Source organism: Bos indicus, chromosome 18, assembly GCF_029378745.1.
Source record: "Bos indicus isolate NIAB-ARS_2022 breed Sahiwal x Tharparkar chromosome 18, NIAB-ARS_B.indTharparkar_mat_pri_1.0, whole genome shotgun sequence".
NCBI classification, from domain to species: Eukaryota; Metazoa; Chordata; class Mammalia; order Artiodactyla; family Bovidae; genus Bos; species Bos indicus.
The window spans coordinates 65,857,513-65,872,963 of record NC_091777.1 but is presented as its reverse complement, the minus strand read 5'-3'; the positions used below and the strand labels follow the sequence as shown (position 1 = coordinate 65,872,963).

The following is a 15,451-nucleotide window of genomic DNA, read 5'->3' as shown; positions in this document are numbered from 1 at the left end:
CTGTCATGGTCTGGGTGCGGGTTGGAAAAGAATTTCCAAACAGGAGACAGAATGAGCGGGAAATAACGTTTATTAGAATGTGAGACTGTTACAACAGCAGGCCAGCTCAAGGGAAAACTGACGTTGAACAGGGGTTCTTAGTCCACTTTTATGTCCAGGGTACAAGGAGTGGGATAGGGGTCTCGCAGGTCATTTGGTGATTGGGTGAGGCGTGTATATGTGGGGGAAGAGTAGGGCAAATACCTTCTCTTTATGGGGTAGGAGGGGAGACAGGTTATACTGTTCTGTTAACAGTTACAACATGGGGGAGGGTGGACGATACGGGTCTGGTTTTTCCATTCCTGCATTCCAAGAACCTCCTTGGTTTTATCTGCTCTTTCGTCCTTGGGTCAAAACAATTATCATTCCTACTGTCACTGCAAAGATTGCATCTGCGTGGGGAGTGGAGATGATTCCAGAAAAGGTTGTGAAATGCAAGTCACTGAAAGCTGTTAATGTAGTTTTTTCAGAAATAGTGGCTGGATAGCTCTGGCAACATATCTGCAGAGGATTAAAAACAAAAGTTAAGATCTCAAAGAAAACTGAACAGGACGAGAACAGACAGTTATCTGAGCAGTGGCTATGTGGAAATTTTTGCCACTCAGGATTTTGTCTTAGAAATTTGATTATTTTTCCTTTGTTTAAAACATTAATACTTTGAAGTACAGTTTTAAGACCTTTAAAGTAGCCTTTAAACAGTAAAAACTTAAAATGGATAGGAATCTGGGGTCATGTTTATTCGATTCTTTAATAAAGTAAACGTTTAACAAAAAATTAAATGTTCAATGAGTATCTACTGATTTTCAAGCTCTATTGTAGTTTTGTATTTACATAAAGATTTTGCCACATTCCACACAGCCGTAAAGCCTTTCTCCAGTGTGAACTTCCGAGTGGTCACTGAGATGGGAGTTTGGCTATCAGATTTACCCTATTCACTACCCTACAAATAAGGTCTTTCCCAGTGTGTACTGCCTAGAGCTGAACACCTGAGCACTTGCTGTAAAAGCTTTCTTACATTTGCTAGACTTGTAAAGCCTTTTCCCAGTGCAGACTCTAATATGATGATCAAGAACGTCTCTGTGGCCAGAAAGAAGTGCCCTGATGAGGCGTTTCTTATTCTTAGGACACAGATGGGGGTAAGGTAGGGTGAGGACATGGAGAACCCTGAATTACATGAAGAGGGTCGCTCAACACAGTGACTGCCATCCCAGGTGTGCATTGAGTGGGATCCCTAAGGGGAGGAGGAGAAGTACAGGATCCAAGCACATTTGTTATTCACCATCGTTGACCTTCAGATATGTCGCTGTGAAGTTGGGGTGGGGGTGACATTTGCATTCGAGCCTTCCTGGGGCCAGACACCACATTCTTGAAGCTGTGATGGAGTGTACAGACCCAGCAACAGACAATGACCGCCACCTGTGTGATGCCGGATGTTCTGCCCCAAGCCTATGGTCCAGACACTCCGGATTACCCAGAGTTCCCACTGCTCTATAGGCTTTGGCAAGGGGCGCGCTGCGTCAGTCACAGGGAACAAGTGTACACCGGCCCCACTAGGGACAATGGGCATGAGTTTGAGAAACTCGGGGAGACAGTGAAGGACAGGGAAACCTGGCGTGCTGCAGTCCGTGGGGTTGCCAAGAGTCAGGCACCACTGAGCGATGACAATAGGGACAACGGGAAGTGGTGCTGCCAACTTCCGGGAGCAGAGGAAGAGCTTCAGTTCAGTTCAGTGCAGTCGCTCGTCGTGTCCGACTCTTTGCGACCCCATGAATCGCAGCACGCCAGGCCTCCCTGTCCATCACCAACTCCCGGAGTTCACTCAGACTCACGTCCATCGAGTCAGTGATGCCATCCAGCCATCTCATCCTCTGTCGTCCCCTTCTCCTCCTGCCCCCAATCCCTCTTAGCATCGGGGTATTTTCCAATGAGTCAACTCTTCGCATGAGGTGGCCAAAGTATTGGAGTTTCAGCTTCAGCATCAGTCCTTCCAATGAACACCCAGGACTGATCTCCTTTAGGAGGAAGAACTTAACTCCTTTTAAAAGAGGCCAAAGGCTGATTTCTGGGAATCTTGTCTGTAGATCACCAGAATGTTGAGAAAGAAATCACTTCAGCCTCCATCAAGCGCAGCTACTTCTGTTTGGGACTAAAAATAACTGCTTGCCTGCACAGGTAGGGTAAGCCTCACAGAGCAGGAAGGGCACAGCCCTTAGCAGGTAGCTGTTGTTGTGCTTCATTACTCTGCACCCTGCTACTAGGCAACAGGTCTTGCTCAGCCATTGCCCAGTGCCTCAGTGGGCCCCGCCCACGAGCAACCAACTGTCAATGAGCAGCCTGGTAGTTGTCCTGCTCAGCTATTGGTCAGCACCTCGGTGGGCCCTGCCCACAGGTAACTGTCAATGAAGGACCACTGGGGAAATGATTCAGTCAAAGGTCCATGATGTGGTGGTCATTAAGTCGAGAGTGAGGTAAGAAGCAGATTCAGACCTTCTCCTGGAGGCCCTCCAGCTCAGCCACATTGCGCCAGTGGGTGAGCTGGAGAGCCCAGGGAACAGACTGAGATCTACATCCTGAGAGCACCAGAGTCCTTACTAAGGCCCTCCACTAGCCGTGGCCCAGCCCTTGAAGCAGCGGTGAACCTCTCCCCCATCCCTTTCTCTTTGACCTAATAGCAGTGGCTGTCTGTGTGAGTTGCTGTCTGTGTGAGTTGCTGTCTGTAAGACCTGGTCTTCCACTTTGGGCAGCCTGAGGAGACAGAGGGCCAGTTGGGTTGGATGCCTGGCTTCTTCAGGGATGACAGCTGGGCAGGATATGGAAACCTGGTCCTGAAGGAGCTGCCAAGTGAGATCTGCCTCCTCTTAGCTAGGACTGGGACATTAGAGGGTGAAAGTTGTGCCTTGGGACTTTGCCAGGACAGATAATAACATCCATTTGGTACAGACTTACAGGAACATCGTTACCTGACCATGACCGGACCTCAAGAACAAAGGATCTGACACTGAGAAGTCTTCAACAGCCAACTGAAAGCTTTTAGTAACTTTGGGGTTTTTAGGGCATGAGCCACCCATCTCTGTATGAATCTGTAATAAACCTTTCTCTGTTTCAGACTCTGTTTAGTACTGATGGGCCTCACTCTGTGTCAGGCACATGGACTTGCTATTTTGGTAACAATTTATGGCACCCCAGATAAGACCTCTGTGCCCATGGTAGGTTGATCCGGGCCAGGGACAGCCCCTTCCCAAGTTCCCAGAAATTGCTCCAGGGAACTGGGAGGGATTCTCCCTGCCAGGTACCAGCCACTCAAGGGATGAGACTGTTTGGAGCAGAGAAATGTCCAGAGCTATGGACCACATTTCGTGTCACCTGGGGTAAGTCACTCAAGGTTGCACAGGCTGGGATTCTCTCCAGTCCAAAAAACCCAATTGCCACTTAAAAAAATTTTTTTTATGAAGTCCAGTTTATTTTTTCTATTGTTTTTGCTTTTGGCGTCTTATCTAAAATACCATGACCTAATCCAAGGTCATGAACATTTATTTATTTTCTTTTAAGAGCTTTCGAGTTAAGCTCTTACATTTAGGTCTTTGATCCATTTCAAGTTAATTTTTGTATCTGGGGTTAGGTTGGGGGTCCAATTTCATTCTTTTGCATTTGGATTTTTTACTGATTTCACTGTGCTGAATCTTCATTGCTCCATGGGCTTTTTCCACAGTTGCAGTGACTGGGGGCCACGCTAGCTGTGGTGCACGGATTTCTAACTGTGATTGCCTCTCCCGCTGTGGAGCGTAGCCTCGAGGGCACTCAGGCTTCAGTAGTTCCAGCACGCCAGTCCAGCAGTTGCAGCTCCAGGGCTTGTAATACAAGCGAATAGTTGTGGCACAGGGACTTTGTTGCCCTGCAGCGTGTGGGATCCTCCTGTATCAGGAATCCGACCTGTGTCTCCTGCATTGGCAGGCTCACTTTCCACCACGGAACCACCAGAGAAGTCCCCAACTGCCATTTTTGAAGAGCCTGGAGCAAAAGCAGAGGGTCAGGAGCAAAAGTAGGGTGCTGAGCCCCACCTTGGGGAGCAAGCAAACAAGGGAACCTATAATTTGTTTTCGCTCCCCTCTGCTGCAGCAGGGACCTCAAAAAAGCCTTACCTGAATTTCTTTTCTGGCCTCTGATCAGTTTCTGTTGATTAAGAAAGGAGGCCAAGAACCCTGGTTGGTAACAAAGCCATTTTATTGAGCTTCAGGGGAAGGTCGAGGCCTGGGAGGGCAATAAGATCTGATGTCCTGAGCGGGACCCAGATCTCCCCAGGTTCACAGTTGCTGAAAAGCTGAAGCCCACAAGATGAAGGGTGTGGACAGAGAACAGGGTAGCAGGCAGCAGAAGCCTCAGTGGACCACTCTGAGCTGGTGATCGCGTGTTCTGGCATGGGAACTCACTGTCTTCTCGTGTGGGGCTAAATTTTAAAAATAACACCAATCTTAAAGATAAATTCATGTACTAAACGGATATTTACTAGTTGTTGGAAATGTGTCAGCTATTTCAAAGCACCTGAGATAAGTTAGTGAAAAAAAACTGAGAAAATACTTGTCTTTCTTAAACTTACATTCGGGTGGTGTGAGACAATGGGAATAACATGAGAAAATTATAAAGTATATTCCAAATGGAGAAATACTATGGAAATACACATATTCACATGCATATTTGTGTGCATTACATTGGGGCTGTAGCCGAGGAAGCTTAATTTAGTGTGGAGCACTTTTGAGGGTAGTTTTCTGGTGAAACCTAAGATGGCGGTGGTAGGTGGAGGACTGGCGGAAGCGTCTCTGGCAGAGGGAACACTCATAGGGCTTCTCTCCCGTGTGGGTTCTCTCATGAGCCCGAAGGTTGGTTTTGTGGGTGAAGGCCATTTCACATGTGCTGCACACAAAGGGCTTCTCTCCTGTATGAATCCTCTGATGCACATGGAGGTCTGAGGCCTGAAAGAAGCCTTTGCCACACTCGGCACAAATATATGTTCTCTCATTATCGTGTCTTTTCTGGTGAACTCTGAACCGAGAGGAATACCTGAAGGTCTTGGGACATCTCTCACATCTGTATACTTCTGGGGCTCTGAGGGATCTTTCCTGGTGTTTCCCACGTGCAGAAGTCCCCTCAGAGCTCTGGAGGGTAGAAACAGGCTCAGGGGTGACCTGGTCTCGTTCCACTTCCATGAGGACATCTTGAGAGGAGGGTCCTTTCAGGGATCCATCCTGAGGCCTGGAGGGGCCTGGGCCTGCTCCTCTTCTGGAGTTCCGTGGATTCTCCAGAGAAACACCTCCTTCTTCCAGCCTCAGATGATTCTCTTCTTGGACAATGATTAGGGAAGGTATCTGATTGCTTGGACTAGTAATACCGTCATTTACTTGATGAGTTTTCACAGAAATGTTGCCATCATTTTCTTTACCTTCATTTCCTGTAGGAGGCGAAAAAGTGACTCAGTGAAGTTGCACCCAAGAAAGAGCCCACATGGGCCACCCCTCTGGGACCTGGGCTCTGCCCACTCACTTTGTCCTGTTTCCAGGGATGTATCTTGCACGGTCCAGGACGGAGTTCCCATGTTCACCCCTCCTGTTGACAACTGATTGGTTAGATGAAAGATGATTTCTTTTAAGGACATATTTTCTGAAAAGAGGGCTTCCTGCCCCTGCATGTGGACATGGACCTATTAAAAAAAAAAAAAAAAGGCATGATTATTTATCTACTATGTGATAAAACCGGTTTTGGAAAACCCACCTCAGTCAGGCTTTCCCAATATCTTTGTACTGTGGGCTCCCATACCTCTTTGTCCTGCCCTTATTTCTGCCTGTATCAAATTTCATGGTAATTTCTTTTTTAGTGTGTCTTCCATGATGAAAAAAGATGAATACTGCGAGTCCCTTGGACTTCAAGGAGAAAGGAGATCAAAGTAGTCAATCCTAAAGGAAATCAACCCTGAATATTCATTGGAAAGATTAAAGCTGAAGCTGAAACTCCAGTACTTTGGCCACTTGATGCAAAGAGCTAACTCATTAGGAAAGACCTTGATGCTGGAGAAGACTGAGGGCAAACGGAAAAGGGGGTGACGGAGGATAAGATGGTTGGATGGCATCACCGACTCAGTGGACATGGATTTGAGCAAACTCCAGGGGATAGTAGAGGGAGGGAAGCCTGGCGTGCTGCAGCCCATGGGGTCACAAAGAGTCGGACACAACTGAGTGAACAATAACAAGGCTTTCTGAAGGAAGAACCAGCTCTTGTCAAGGCATTTCTCATCCTAAGGTTTCTGCCCAATTGACATTTTCTCAGTGGGGTCCTCTTAGCACTTCACCTATGAAAATCAATTACACTAATTAATATGTTGGTTCCCATATGCCTCACTGAATAAACATATAAAATGTTGATTCTCGCTTACTTGGAATAGTAAGTATTTGTCCGAGGAAGAGTGATCTGACTAATAATTGGTCTACAGTAACACTTCTTTCTCTTCTTCCAGGCATCAACAACTGAATGTATTGTTTATTCCTTACTCCTTTCTGCCCCTCATCCCAGAGGTCAGAACACTCTACCTACCAAGTCAGGTAGCTTTATGCAGTCATCAGGCAGGTCTTCTGTGAATTTCTCCAGGTCTCCACCACTTGCTTTCCATTTCTCTTTCAAAGTAGACTTTTCACTGTAGTGCTTATTGATCATAAATTGTTCCAGGGCAAGTTGAAAAATAATTTCATGCTTGCTGTGTTTTTCTGGCTGCAGCCATAAGTGAAATGACTTATAGAGTCTTTGCAGTTCCTGCCTTGCACGTGAGTTATTGACATTTTGCAATAAGCTGGGCTGAGTGTTCTGCAACTGAGAGATATCCTCTGCTGTTCGCAGAGTGGGTCCTCGACTGGGGATAAAGCCTGTATTTGCTGACTTTGGGTCCTCCTTGGATGGTTCATGCTGAAATGATGCTCTGAAACCTACATCCATTCTTGGCAATGTTTCTTATAGATTCAGCTGCCAGGATTTAGTTCTTGACATCTTTTGTTTCTGGAGATCTGCTTTAAAACAACATCAGGACATTTATAAATAATATTTTATAAGTTTTCTTATTTCTTATTTTCTTATCTCACTATTTAGGTAACAATCAAATGTTGCATGAATGCTGCATACGTTGATACTGTTGGATGCTTAAAGATCACACAATAGAAACAGGAGATTTGTATCTAATTATATACATCACCAGTATAATTAAAAAAGAAAGAGAGAGCATACATTTCAGGCTCAGATAACTTCATAGGTAAATTTTGAGAAACTTAAGAAAGTAATAACTCTAATAATACACAAATTCTCACAGAGCATAGGGAAAGAGGAGACATTCCTATTTTAATTAATGACCCTTCCTGATCGTGTAACTTTACAAATGCATTAAAGTAAGGGTGACTGCTGTCTAGCAACTCATATGAGTATAGATGTGAAAATCCTCAACTAAATGTCTGCAAATGAAACCAAGTCATGTGTAAAGAAAGCATATTATGTGTGGATGAAGTCTATGTTCTGCATGCATTTTGGGTTAAATTTCAAAAAGCCACATAATTTGCCACATTAATAGAACTGAAAGAACATACTACCACACAAGCAGATACATTGAATATGTTTAATAAAAGTCAGTACTCAATCCTAAGAAAGACACTTGCTAAGCTAGGAATAGAAGGAAACTTTCATTGTGATAAATAATTACAAAATAACTACAACAAAAATTACTCTTAAAAGTACAACAAAAATTGTTCTTAAAAGTTTTATTCTTGGGATTGAGAGATGGAAGTCCATTGTCAACTCTATACAACATATGGCTGGTACGCAGCCACTTAAATAAGACCTGAAAATGTATCAAGGACTTCCCTGGTGGTCCAGTGGTTAGGACTCTGTGCTTCCACTGCAGGGATGTGGACTCCATCCCTGGTCAGAGAGCTAAGATTGCATATGCCGCATGGCATGGCCGAAAACAGTTAAAAATTTTAAAAAGAAAATGTATCAACTATTATTTATAGACAGCAGGATTTTGTTTGGGAAAAAACCCTAAATATCTACAAATATTAGACCAGATGAATTTAACAAGGTGCCTTTTACAAGGTCAATATTCCAAAAGCAATTTTTATAAGAGAAACAAAATTAAAGGAATAACTTTATCATAATTTCCAACATTAAATACCTATGAACAAATCTAATGTAAGGTATGCAAGTTATCTGTAGATAACTACAAGATAATAAAGGTATGAAGAGAAAAGCCATATTTATGAATTGATTGAAAGGCTCAATATTATTGGAAATGGAAGTTCTCTCTGGATGGATTGTATAGTCAATGAATTTTCAAGGAAAATCCAGAAGATGTGTGTGTGTGAGAGAGAGAGAAAATTGACAGAGCAATTCTAAATGACATGTAGCAAAAGGCCAAATAATAGACAGGGTATTTCTGAAGAATAAATTTGGAGGGAGACTTCCTGGTGGTCCAGTGGTCAAGACTCGGAGCTCCCAATGTAGGCGGCCTGGGTTCAATCCCTGGTCAGGAAACTTAGATCCCACATGCTGCAAATAAGACCCAGTGCAGCCAAACACATAATAAATAAATAAAAATAAATATTAAAAAATAAGCTTGGAGGATTTACACAATCAGATAATAAAATGCTATTGAAGTTATAATAAAGATGGTGTCATAGTGCCACAAAAATAGAAAATAGAGCAACATAACAGAATAGTGTCCCAATACAGAGTGACATATATTCAGTCACTTGATTTATGGAAGACGTAAGACCGGCTCAATATAATTAAAGTGTCAGTTGCTCAGTCCCATCTGACTCTTTGCAACTCCATGGACTGTAACCAGTCAGGCTCCTCTGTCCATGGAATTCTCCAGGCAAGAACACTAGAGTGGGTAGCCATCTCCTTGTCCAGGGGATCTTCCCAGAGGATTGAAACTGGTCTCCTGCATTGTATGCAGATTCTTAACCATCTGAGCCACCAGGGAAGCCACCAGTTAAAAAAAGCAATGATCCGTATAAAGTATGTTCTTTTAATTACTGTAGGAAGGTAAAATACTAGGAAAAAATAGAGAAAAGTGAACCAAATAGAAGCAATAGGATGGAATCCATACACTTTATTTCTCTGTGCTGAAAACTACATCAGGCACAGACATCTGTCTGGCTACCCCAGCCACGTCACTGCGACACAGTTCAATGATACAGCACTTAGGAAAATCTCCCTCATCACATTTCCTGTTTTGTTTTTCCCTCTGAAGTTACTCTTCCTCGTGAACAGCATTTGTCTCTGCTTCACTGTGTTTATCAAAGTTACAACTTTATTATGGTCTATCTGTGTTTCTAATCCCTGCCCTTTCCCACTTGTGTGTGGAAGCAAGTACAGATGGCACTATAGTTAATAATACAGAATTACATATTTGAAAGTTGCTAAGAAAGTAAATATTTGTAATTTTTAATTTTTTGAGAGTAAATCTTAAATGTTCTCATCATAAGAAAAATTTTCACAACTATATATGGTAATGATATTAATGACTTATTTTAGTGATTTTAATTAGCCATGAAAATAAGCTTTTTATTTAAAAAGTCATGAAATTAAAAGATGCTTGCCCCTTGGAAGAAAAGCTATGACCAACCTAGACAGCATATTAAAAAGCAGAGACATTACTTTGCCAACAAAGGTCCATCTAGTCAAGGCTATGGTTTTTCCAGTAGTCACACATGGATATGAGAGTTGGACCATAAAGAAAGCTGAGCACCAAATAATTGATGCTTTTGAACTGTGGTGTTGGAAAAGACTCTTGGAGAGTCCCTTGGACTGCAAGGAGATCCAACCAATCAATCCTAAAGGAAATCAGTTCTGAATATTCATTGGAAGGACTGATGCTGAAGCTGAAGCTTCAATACTTTGGCCACTTAATGTGAACTGACTTATTGAAAAGACCCTGATGCTGGGAAAGGTTGAAGGCAGGAGGATAAGGGGATGACAGAGGATGAGATGGTTGGATGGCATCACTGACTTGACGGACATGAATCTGAGCAAACTCTTGGAATTGCTGATGGACAGGGAAGTCTGGCATCCTATAGTCTATGGGTTACAGAGTAGGACACAGCTGAGCAACTGAACTGAACTGATTTTAGTGATTATTTCACAATATTATAAATATCAAATCATTATATTGTACATCTGAAAGTTTATTTGTTTGATGTTTTGCTTGTATTTTTTTTGCACTGCTGGGCCCTTGGAAGTAAAAGCGTGGAGTCCTAACCACTGAACTTCCAGGGAATTCCCCATTTGAAACTAATATAATGTCATATATCAATTATACCTCATTAAAAAATGATTAAGTCCATCTTGTATATAATTTGCCTATTTTTGCGTCCTTTTCAATTTTCTATATGGTCAGTAATTCAAGGATTCATATATATATACATATATATTTTTTTTTCCAATTTTATACCATAAAACAAAAGGGCTTGGTGGGAGTATGATAGCTAAGTCGCTTCAGTCATGTCCGACTCTGTGTGACCCCATGGATGGCAGCCCACCAGGCTTCCCCGTCCCTGGGATTCTCCAGGCAAGAACACTGGAGTGGGCTGCCATTTCCTTCTCCAATGCATGAAAGTGAAAAGTGAAAGTGAAGTCGCTCAGTCGTGTCCGACCCTCAGCGACCCCATGGACTGCAGCCTACCAGGCTTCTCTGTCCATGGGATTTTCCAGGCAAGAGTACTGGAGTGGGGTGCCATCGCCTTCTCTGAGTATGATAGGCGCACAGAAAACAAATTGTTTTCTGTTGCATACCTGCGTGCTAAGTCGTTTCGTGTCCAACTTTTTTTGACCCCATAGATTGTAGCCTGATAGGCTCCTCTGTCCATGGGATTTTCCAGGTGAGAATACTGGAATGGGTTGCCATTTCCTCCTCCAGGGCATCTTCCCCACCCAGGGATCAAATCTCTTACATCTCCTGCATTGGCAGGCAGATTCTTTGCCACTAATGCCACCTGGGAAGCCCTGGTTTCTGTTAGTTGATGATATTTCACATTTGGTGTCAACCTCATCAAGCAGTCTGATCAGATCAACTGCCTTGATCTCATCAATAAAAAAGCAAAGATAAATCCAGAAGGACCCCATAGGAGAAAATTTAATACATTCTTTCCTTTTCTTAATGCATTTATCACATACTGGCAGATGGCCCTATATAATGCTAATCCTCTAAGGACACCCCGTTTTACCATTCTTTTCCCTCACGGGAAAATATCAAATCCTTCCTAGCAGCACAGGGCCTCGCTGGAGCATGCATTCCCCTGACCCACATCTTAGGTGCTCTGGGTGGTTCTCCATATCCAAGTACATTGGCCTTTTATTATTTTTATGTAGATCCCATGGTTTCTCCATCTGGGTCTCCCCACAAGTTCTTTCAGCACAACCCCAGGCACATACGGACAATCTGGTCCCACTTGCAGACATGCACTCAATCCCACAGGGACACTGTGGGGCATTGAGGTTAAGACCTTGGAATTTGGGACTTCTCTGGTGGTCCAGTTAAGAATCTGCCTTGCAGTGAAGGGGACACAGGATCAATCCCTGCTCCGGGAAGTAAGATCCTGCATGCCCCAAAGTGTGCCAGAGTGGGGAAGGGAAGAAAAAGAAAGAAAGAAGTGGCTTCAATCAGACTAGGTCTTTAAACAGAGTTCATAACATTAAACCCTCTGAGGCCAGAGAAGTTGTCAAAAAAAACATCCTCTAAGCTTGGAAAAGTGGGCTTCCCATGTGGCTCCGTGGTAAAGAATCTGCTGGCCAATGCAGGAACTACAGGCAATGCAGGTTCCACCCCAGGGTGAGGAAGATCCCCTGGAGGAGGAAATGGCAACCCACTCCAGTATTCTTGCCTGGAGAATCCCACGGTCAGGAGAGCCTGGCTGCAGTCCATGGGGTCACAAAGAGCTGTACACGACTGAGTGCCTGTACCTGAAAGCTTGGAAAAGCCGGTACCTATGAATTTTCCCCACGTACGAATGCACTGAGCTTTGGCTAGAGTACAAAGTTTAAAGCTTTCCCTTTGTCCAGGAAACTCACCTCCTCCAGAAGACTGAACCTCAAGCTGGGTGATCCTGGGCTGACAGCTGAGGAGTCTTTGCCGTGTGACCTGCTCTCTGAACTGGGTTCACCTGGTCTGCCCTCCCAAAGCTCCTCCCTTTTATAGGGCCTGGGACAGTAATGCATTCAAAGACATGATTGGATAAAACTTGCCTGCTGATTCAATCTTTGGAATTTTCACCCAGCTCCAGCTTTCTATAGTTAAACCAACTAATATTTCTGCAGTAAAGTGTAACAACACACACACTAATTGGAGGTACAAAGCTTAGTCTCGTGTTCTGATCAAGTTTTCTTTTTTTAATATAGAATATTTCATAAATACGCCTGTAGTCCTTACTCAGGGGCCATGCTACCCATCTCTGTATCATTCCAATTTTAGTACCTGTGTTGCCTCAGTGAGTACTGATCAGGTCTTGTTCTAAGTGGGTGTAATAGAAACTTTTTAAAAAAATGCATCTATTTATTTTTGGCTCTGCTGGGTCTTTATTGCGATGCCCTGGCTTCTCACTGTGGTGGCTTTTCTGGTGCCCCACAGACCTCAGTAGCTGCAGCACGCGGGCTTAGTTGCTCCGTGGCATGTGGGATCTTCCCGGATCAGGGAGCAAACTGGTGTCTCCAGCATTGGCAGGTGTGCTACCCATTGTGCCACCAGGGAAACCCCTTTGGTACCACTTGCTAATTTTCCAGGGCTTGTGGATCGTGAGCGAGCCAGAGAACAAGGTTAATATTCTTTCCTCCTGTGCTAGTCTGGGGCTTGTGAGTCAGAGGGTTGCCCCAGGACCCAACAGGAGAGGTTCCTAGTCCACCAAAGTTGCAGGGGCTGATACTAAGATCATTTCAGTGGGAAGAGAGAGAGCGTTGATTATTTTACGTTGACAAAGTACATCATTTAAGAGACTGAATGTGAGGACTGAGTGTGAAGTTGGAGTTTTAATGTTTTAAGGCTCCTGGTTTAAAAATTGGCTGTTGGCAGGGTTGTGTACTGAGTAGGAAGAAAGGGCTCCCCCAGGTCCCACGTGCTTCAACCAAGAGTTCTCATGCTGCAACTAAAGATCCCACACACCTCAATGAAGACTGAAGATCTCATGTGACATGACCATGACCTGGTCAGCCAAATAAATAGCCTTTAAAAAAGAAAGAAAAGAAAGGCAACAGGAGGAGATTCTTTGGAACTCCCCACCTCCATTTCCCAAGTCAGGTGGAGTGAGTGACCACCCCATATAAGATGAGGGAGAGTAAGAGTATGGAAAACAAAACAAGAGGATTGTATTTGACAAGAAAGGGCCCAGTGCAGCAGCCTGGTCATCATCTGTTCTCTTCTTTCAGTTGGATCCAGGATCAAACCACTTTTCACCCTTCCACTGCCAGGACCCTCAATCCTGTCAACTAAAATTCAATTAACAATCAAGAAGACAGTGGAAACTTTTATTCAAGTCAAACTGAAGGTTATAACCCAGAAGACAGGCTTTCAGAATCTCTGAGAACTGTTGCACCTGTTAGAAGTAGAAGGCACAGTCATATACATTTTTGAGACAAATGACCGTACATCAAAGTGACCTACAGACATTTTACATAAACTTCACCAATGCTACAGGGTCCAGGTCAGCGCATGTACAAGGCAAGCAACAAGTTCCTAAGACTCCTACAGAGTTGGGAAACAACGCTGATCCTTTAAGACGGGAGTCCCCAGGCTCCAGGATCTAATGCTTGGTGATCTGAGATGGAGCTGATGTAATAATAATAGAAATAAAGTGCACAATAAATATAATGTACTTGAATCATCCTGCAACCATCCCCTGTACCCCATTCCATGGAAAAAATAGTTTTCCACAAAACTTGTCCCTGGAGGACTTCCCTGGTATTCCAGTGGCTAAGACTCTGTGCTCCCAATGCAGGGGGCCCAGGTTCAATCCCTGGCTGGAGAATTAAGATCCCATATGCTGTGCAACGTGGCCAAAAAAATTTAAAAAAAAACAAAAACAAAAAACTTGTCCCTGCTGCCAGAAAGGTTGTGGACTGATGTTTAAGAAATAACTGTGGGGACTTCCCTGGTGGGCCAGTGACTGCGACGTTATGCTCCAAATGCAGGGGGGTCTAGGTTCAATTGCTGGTCAGGGAACTAGATCCCACATCCCACAACTACAACTCAGCACAACCAAATAAATTATATATATTGTGCAACTTCCTTGGCCGTCTGGTGGTTAAGATACTGCGCTTCCACTGCAGAGGGCATGAGTTCGATCTCTGGTCAGGGATCTAAGAGCCCATAGGCCGCGTGGCCAAACCAAAAAAAGGTTATGTCGCTAGTGTCAGAAGAAAGAAAAAAAAAATCTTTTTATGGTTCACCAGGAATTCCCTCCTGTGAGGAAATCTGGTTAATGAATAACACAGATGCTCACAAAAGGGGGAGAGGCGAGGCCCAAACAAACACACAGAGAATTTTATGCTTAAGTTGCCTTGTCTTACCCTCAAATATAAATTTTGTGTCGTCAGTCCATCCTCTGTCTCTTGGCTTGCTGAAGTCAGCTCCTGACCGGCCTCTTCTTTTCGCCAGGCTTCGGTCTATTCTTAAAGTGGCCACTAGAGGGAGCCTGTTCTACAGTCCTCTAGTCCTGGTGCGGCTCCACCTTGATTTAGCAGAACTTCCCAAACTGGGAGGGCAAGGACCTGCCACCCACATCCCACCCCAACCCTCCTTCCCGCCTGCCTGAACACACTTTCTTCTTCTTCTTTTTTTTCTTTAAAGGGTAAGTAACCTCAGATAATCATTGAGAAAGAGAATCAGAGCCATCGCTGACACCCACTCTGGGTAGGCTTGGCAACTTCTAGTAATTCTAGATAGGGAAACAACGGAACTAGTGACAGACTTCATTTTCTTGGTCTCCAAAACGACTGCAGATGGTGACTGCAGCCATGAAATTAAAAGACTCTTACTCCTTGGAAGAAAAGCTGTAACCAACCTAGAGAGCATATTAAAAAGCAGAGACATCTCTTTGACGACAAAGGTCTGTCTAGTCTAAGCTATGGTTTTTCCAGTAGTCATGTATGGACGTGAGAGTTGGACCATAAAGAAAGCTGAGCACCGAAGAATGGATGCTTTTGAACTGGGATGTTGGAGAAGACTCTTGAGAGTCCCTTGGACTGCAAGGAGATCCAACCAGTCCATCCTAAAGGAAATCAGTTCTGAATATTCATTGGAAGGACTGATGCTGAAGCTGAAAATCCAATATTTTGGCCACCTGATGCAGAGCTGACTCATTTGAAAAGACCCTGATGCTGGGAAAGATTGAAGGTG

At 44.0% G+C, this 15,451-nt stretch overlaps 1 protein-coding gene and 1 non-coding gene across 2 annotated transcripts; both read right to left on the bottom strand.

Moving 5' to 3' along the window:
- Positions 1-4,772: 4,772 nt before the first annotated feature.
- Positions 4,773-7,014, bottom strand: LOC109571887 (zinc finger and SCAN domain-containing protein 4-like). The gene is made up of 3 exons (XM_019978401.2): positions 6,619-7,014; positions 5,575-5,731; positions 4,773-5,482 (listed from the first exon to the last, which is right to left on the bottom strand). The coding sequence occupies exons 1-3, from the start codon at positions 7,012-7,014 to the stop codon at positions 4,773-4,775; spliced, it is 1,263 nt and encodes a 420-aa protein (XP_019833960.2).
- A 5,438-nt stretch (positions 7,015-12,452) lies between these two features.
- Positions 12,453-12,559, bottom strand: LOC139177434 (U6 spliceosomal RNA). Its single transcript, XR_011561875.1, has one exon. It is a non-coding gene; the product is annotated as a U6 spliceosomal RNA (small nuclear RNA).
- Positions 12,560-15,451: the final 2,892 nt, after the last annotated feature.

Coding starts and splice junctions, on each gene's coding strand:
- LOC109571887 (XM_019978401.2), bottom strand. CDS start 7,014: ATGGATGTAGGTTTCAGAGCATCATTTCAGCATGAACCATCCAAGGAG. Junction 5,732..6,618: donor GCATAAAGCTACCTGACTTG/GTAGGTAGAGTG, acceptor TTTTTTTAATAG/GTCCATGTCCACATGCAGGG. Junction 5,483..5,574: donor ATCCCTGGAAACAGGACAAA/GTGAGTGGGCAG, acceptor CGCCTCCTACAG/GAAATGAAGGTAAAGAAAAT.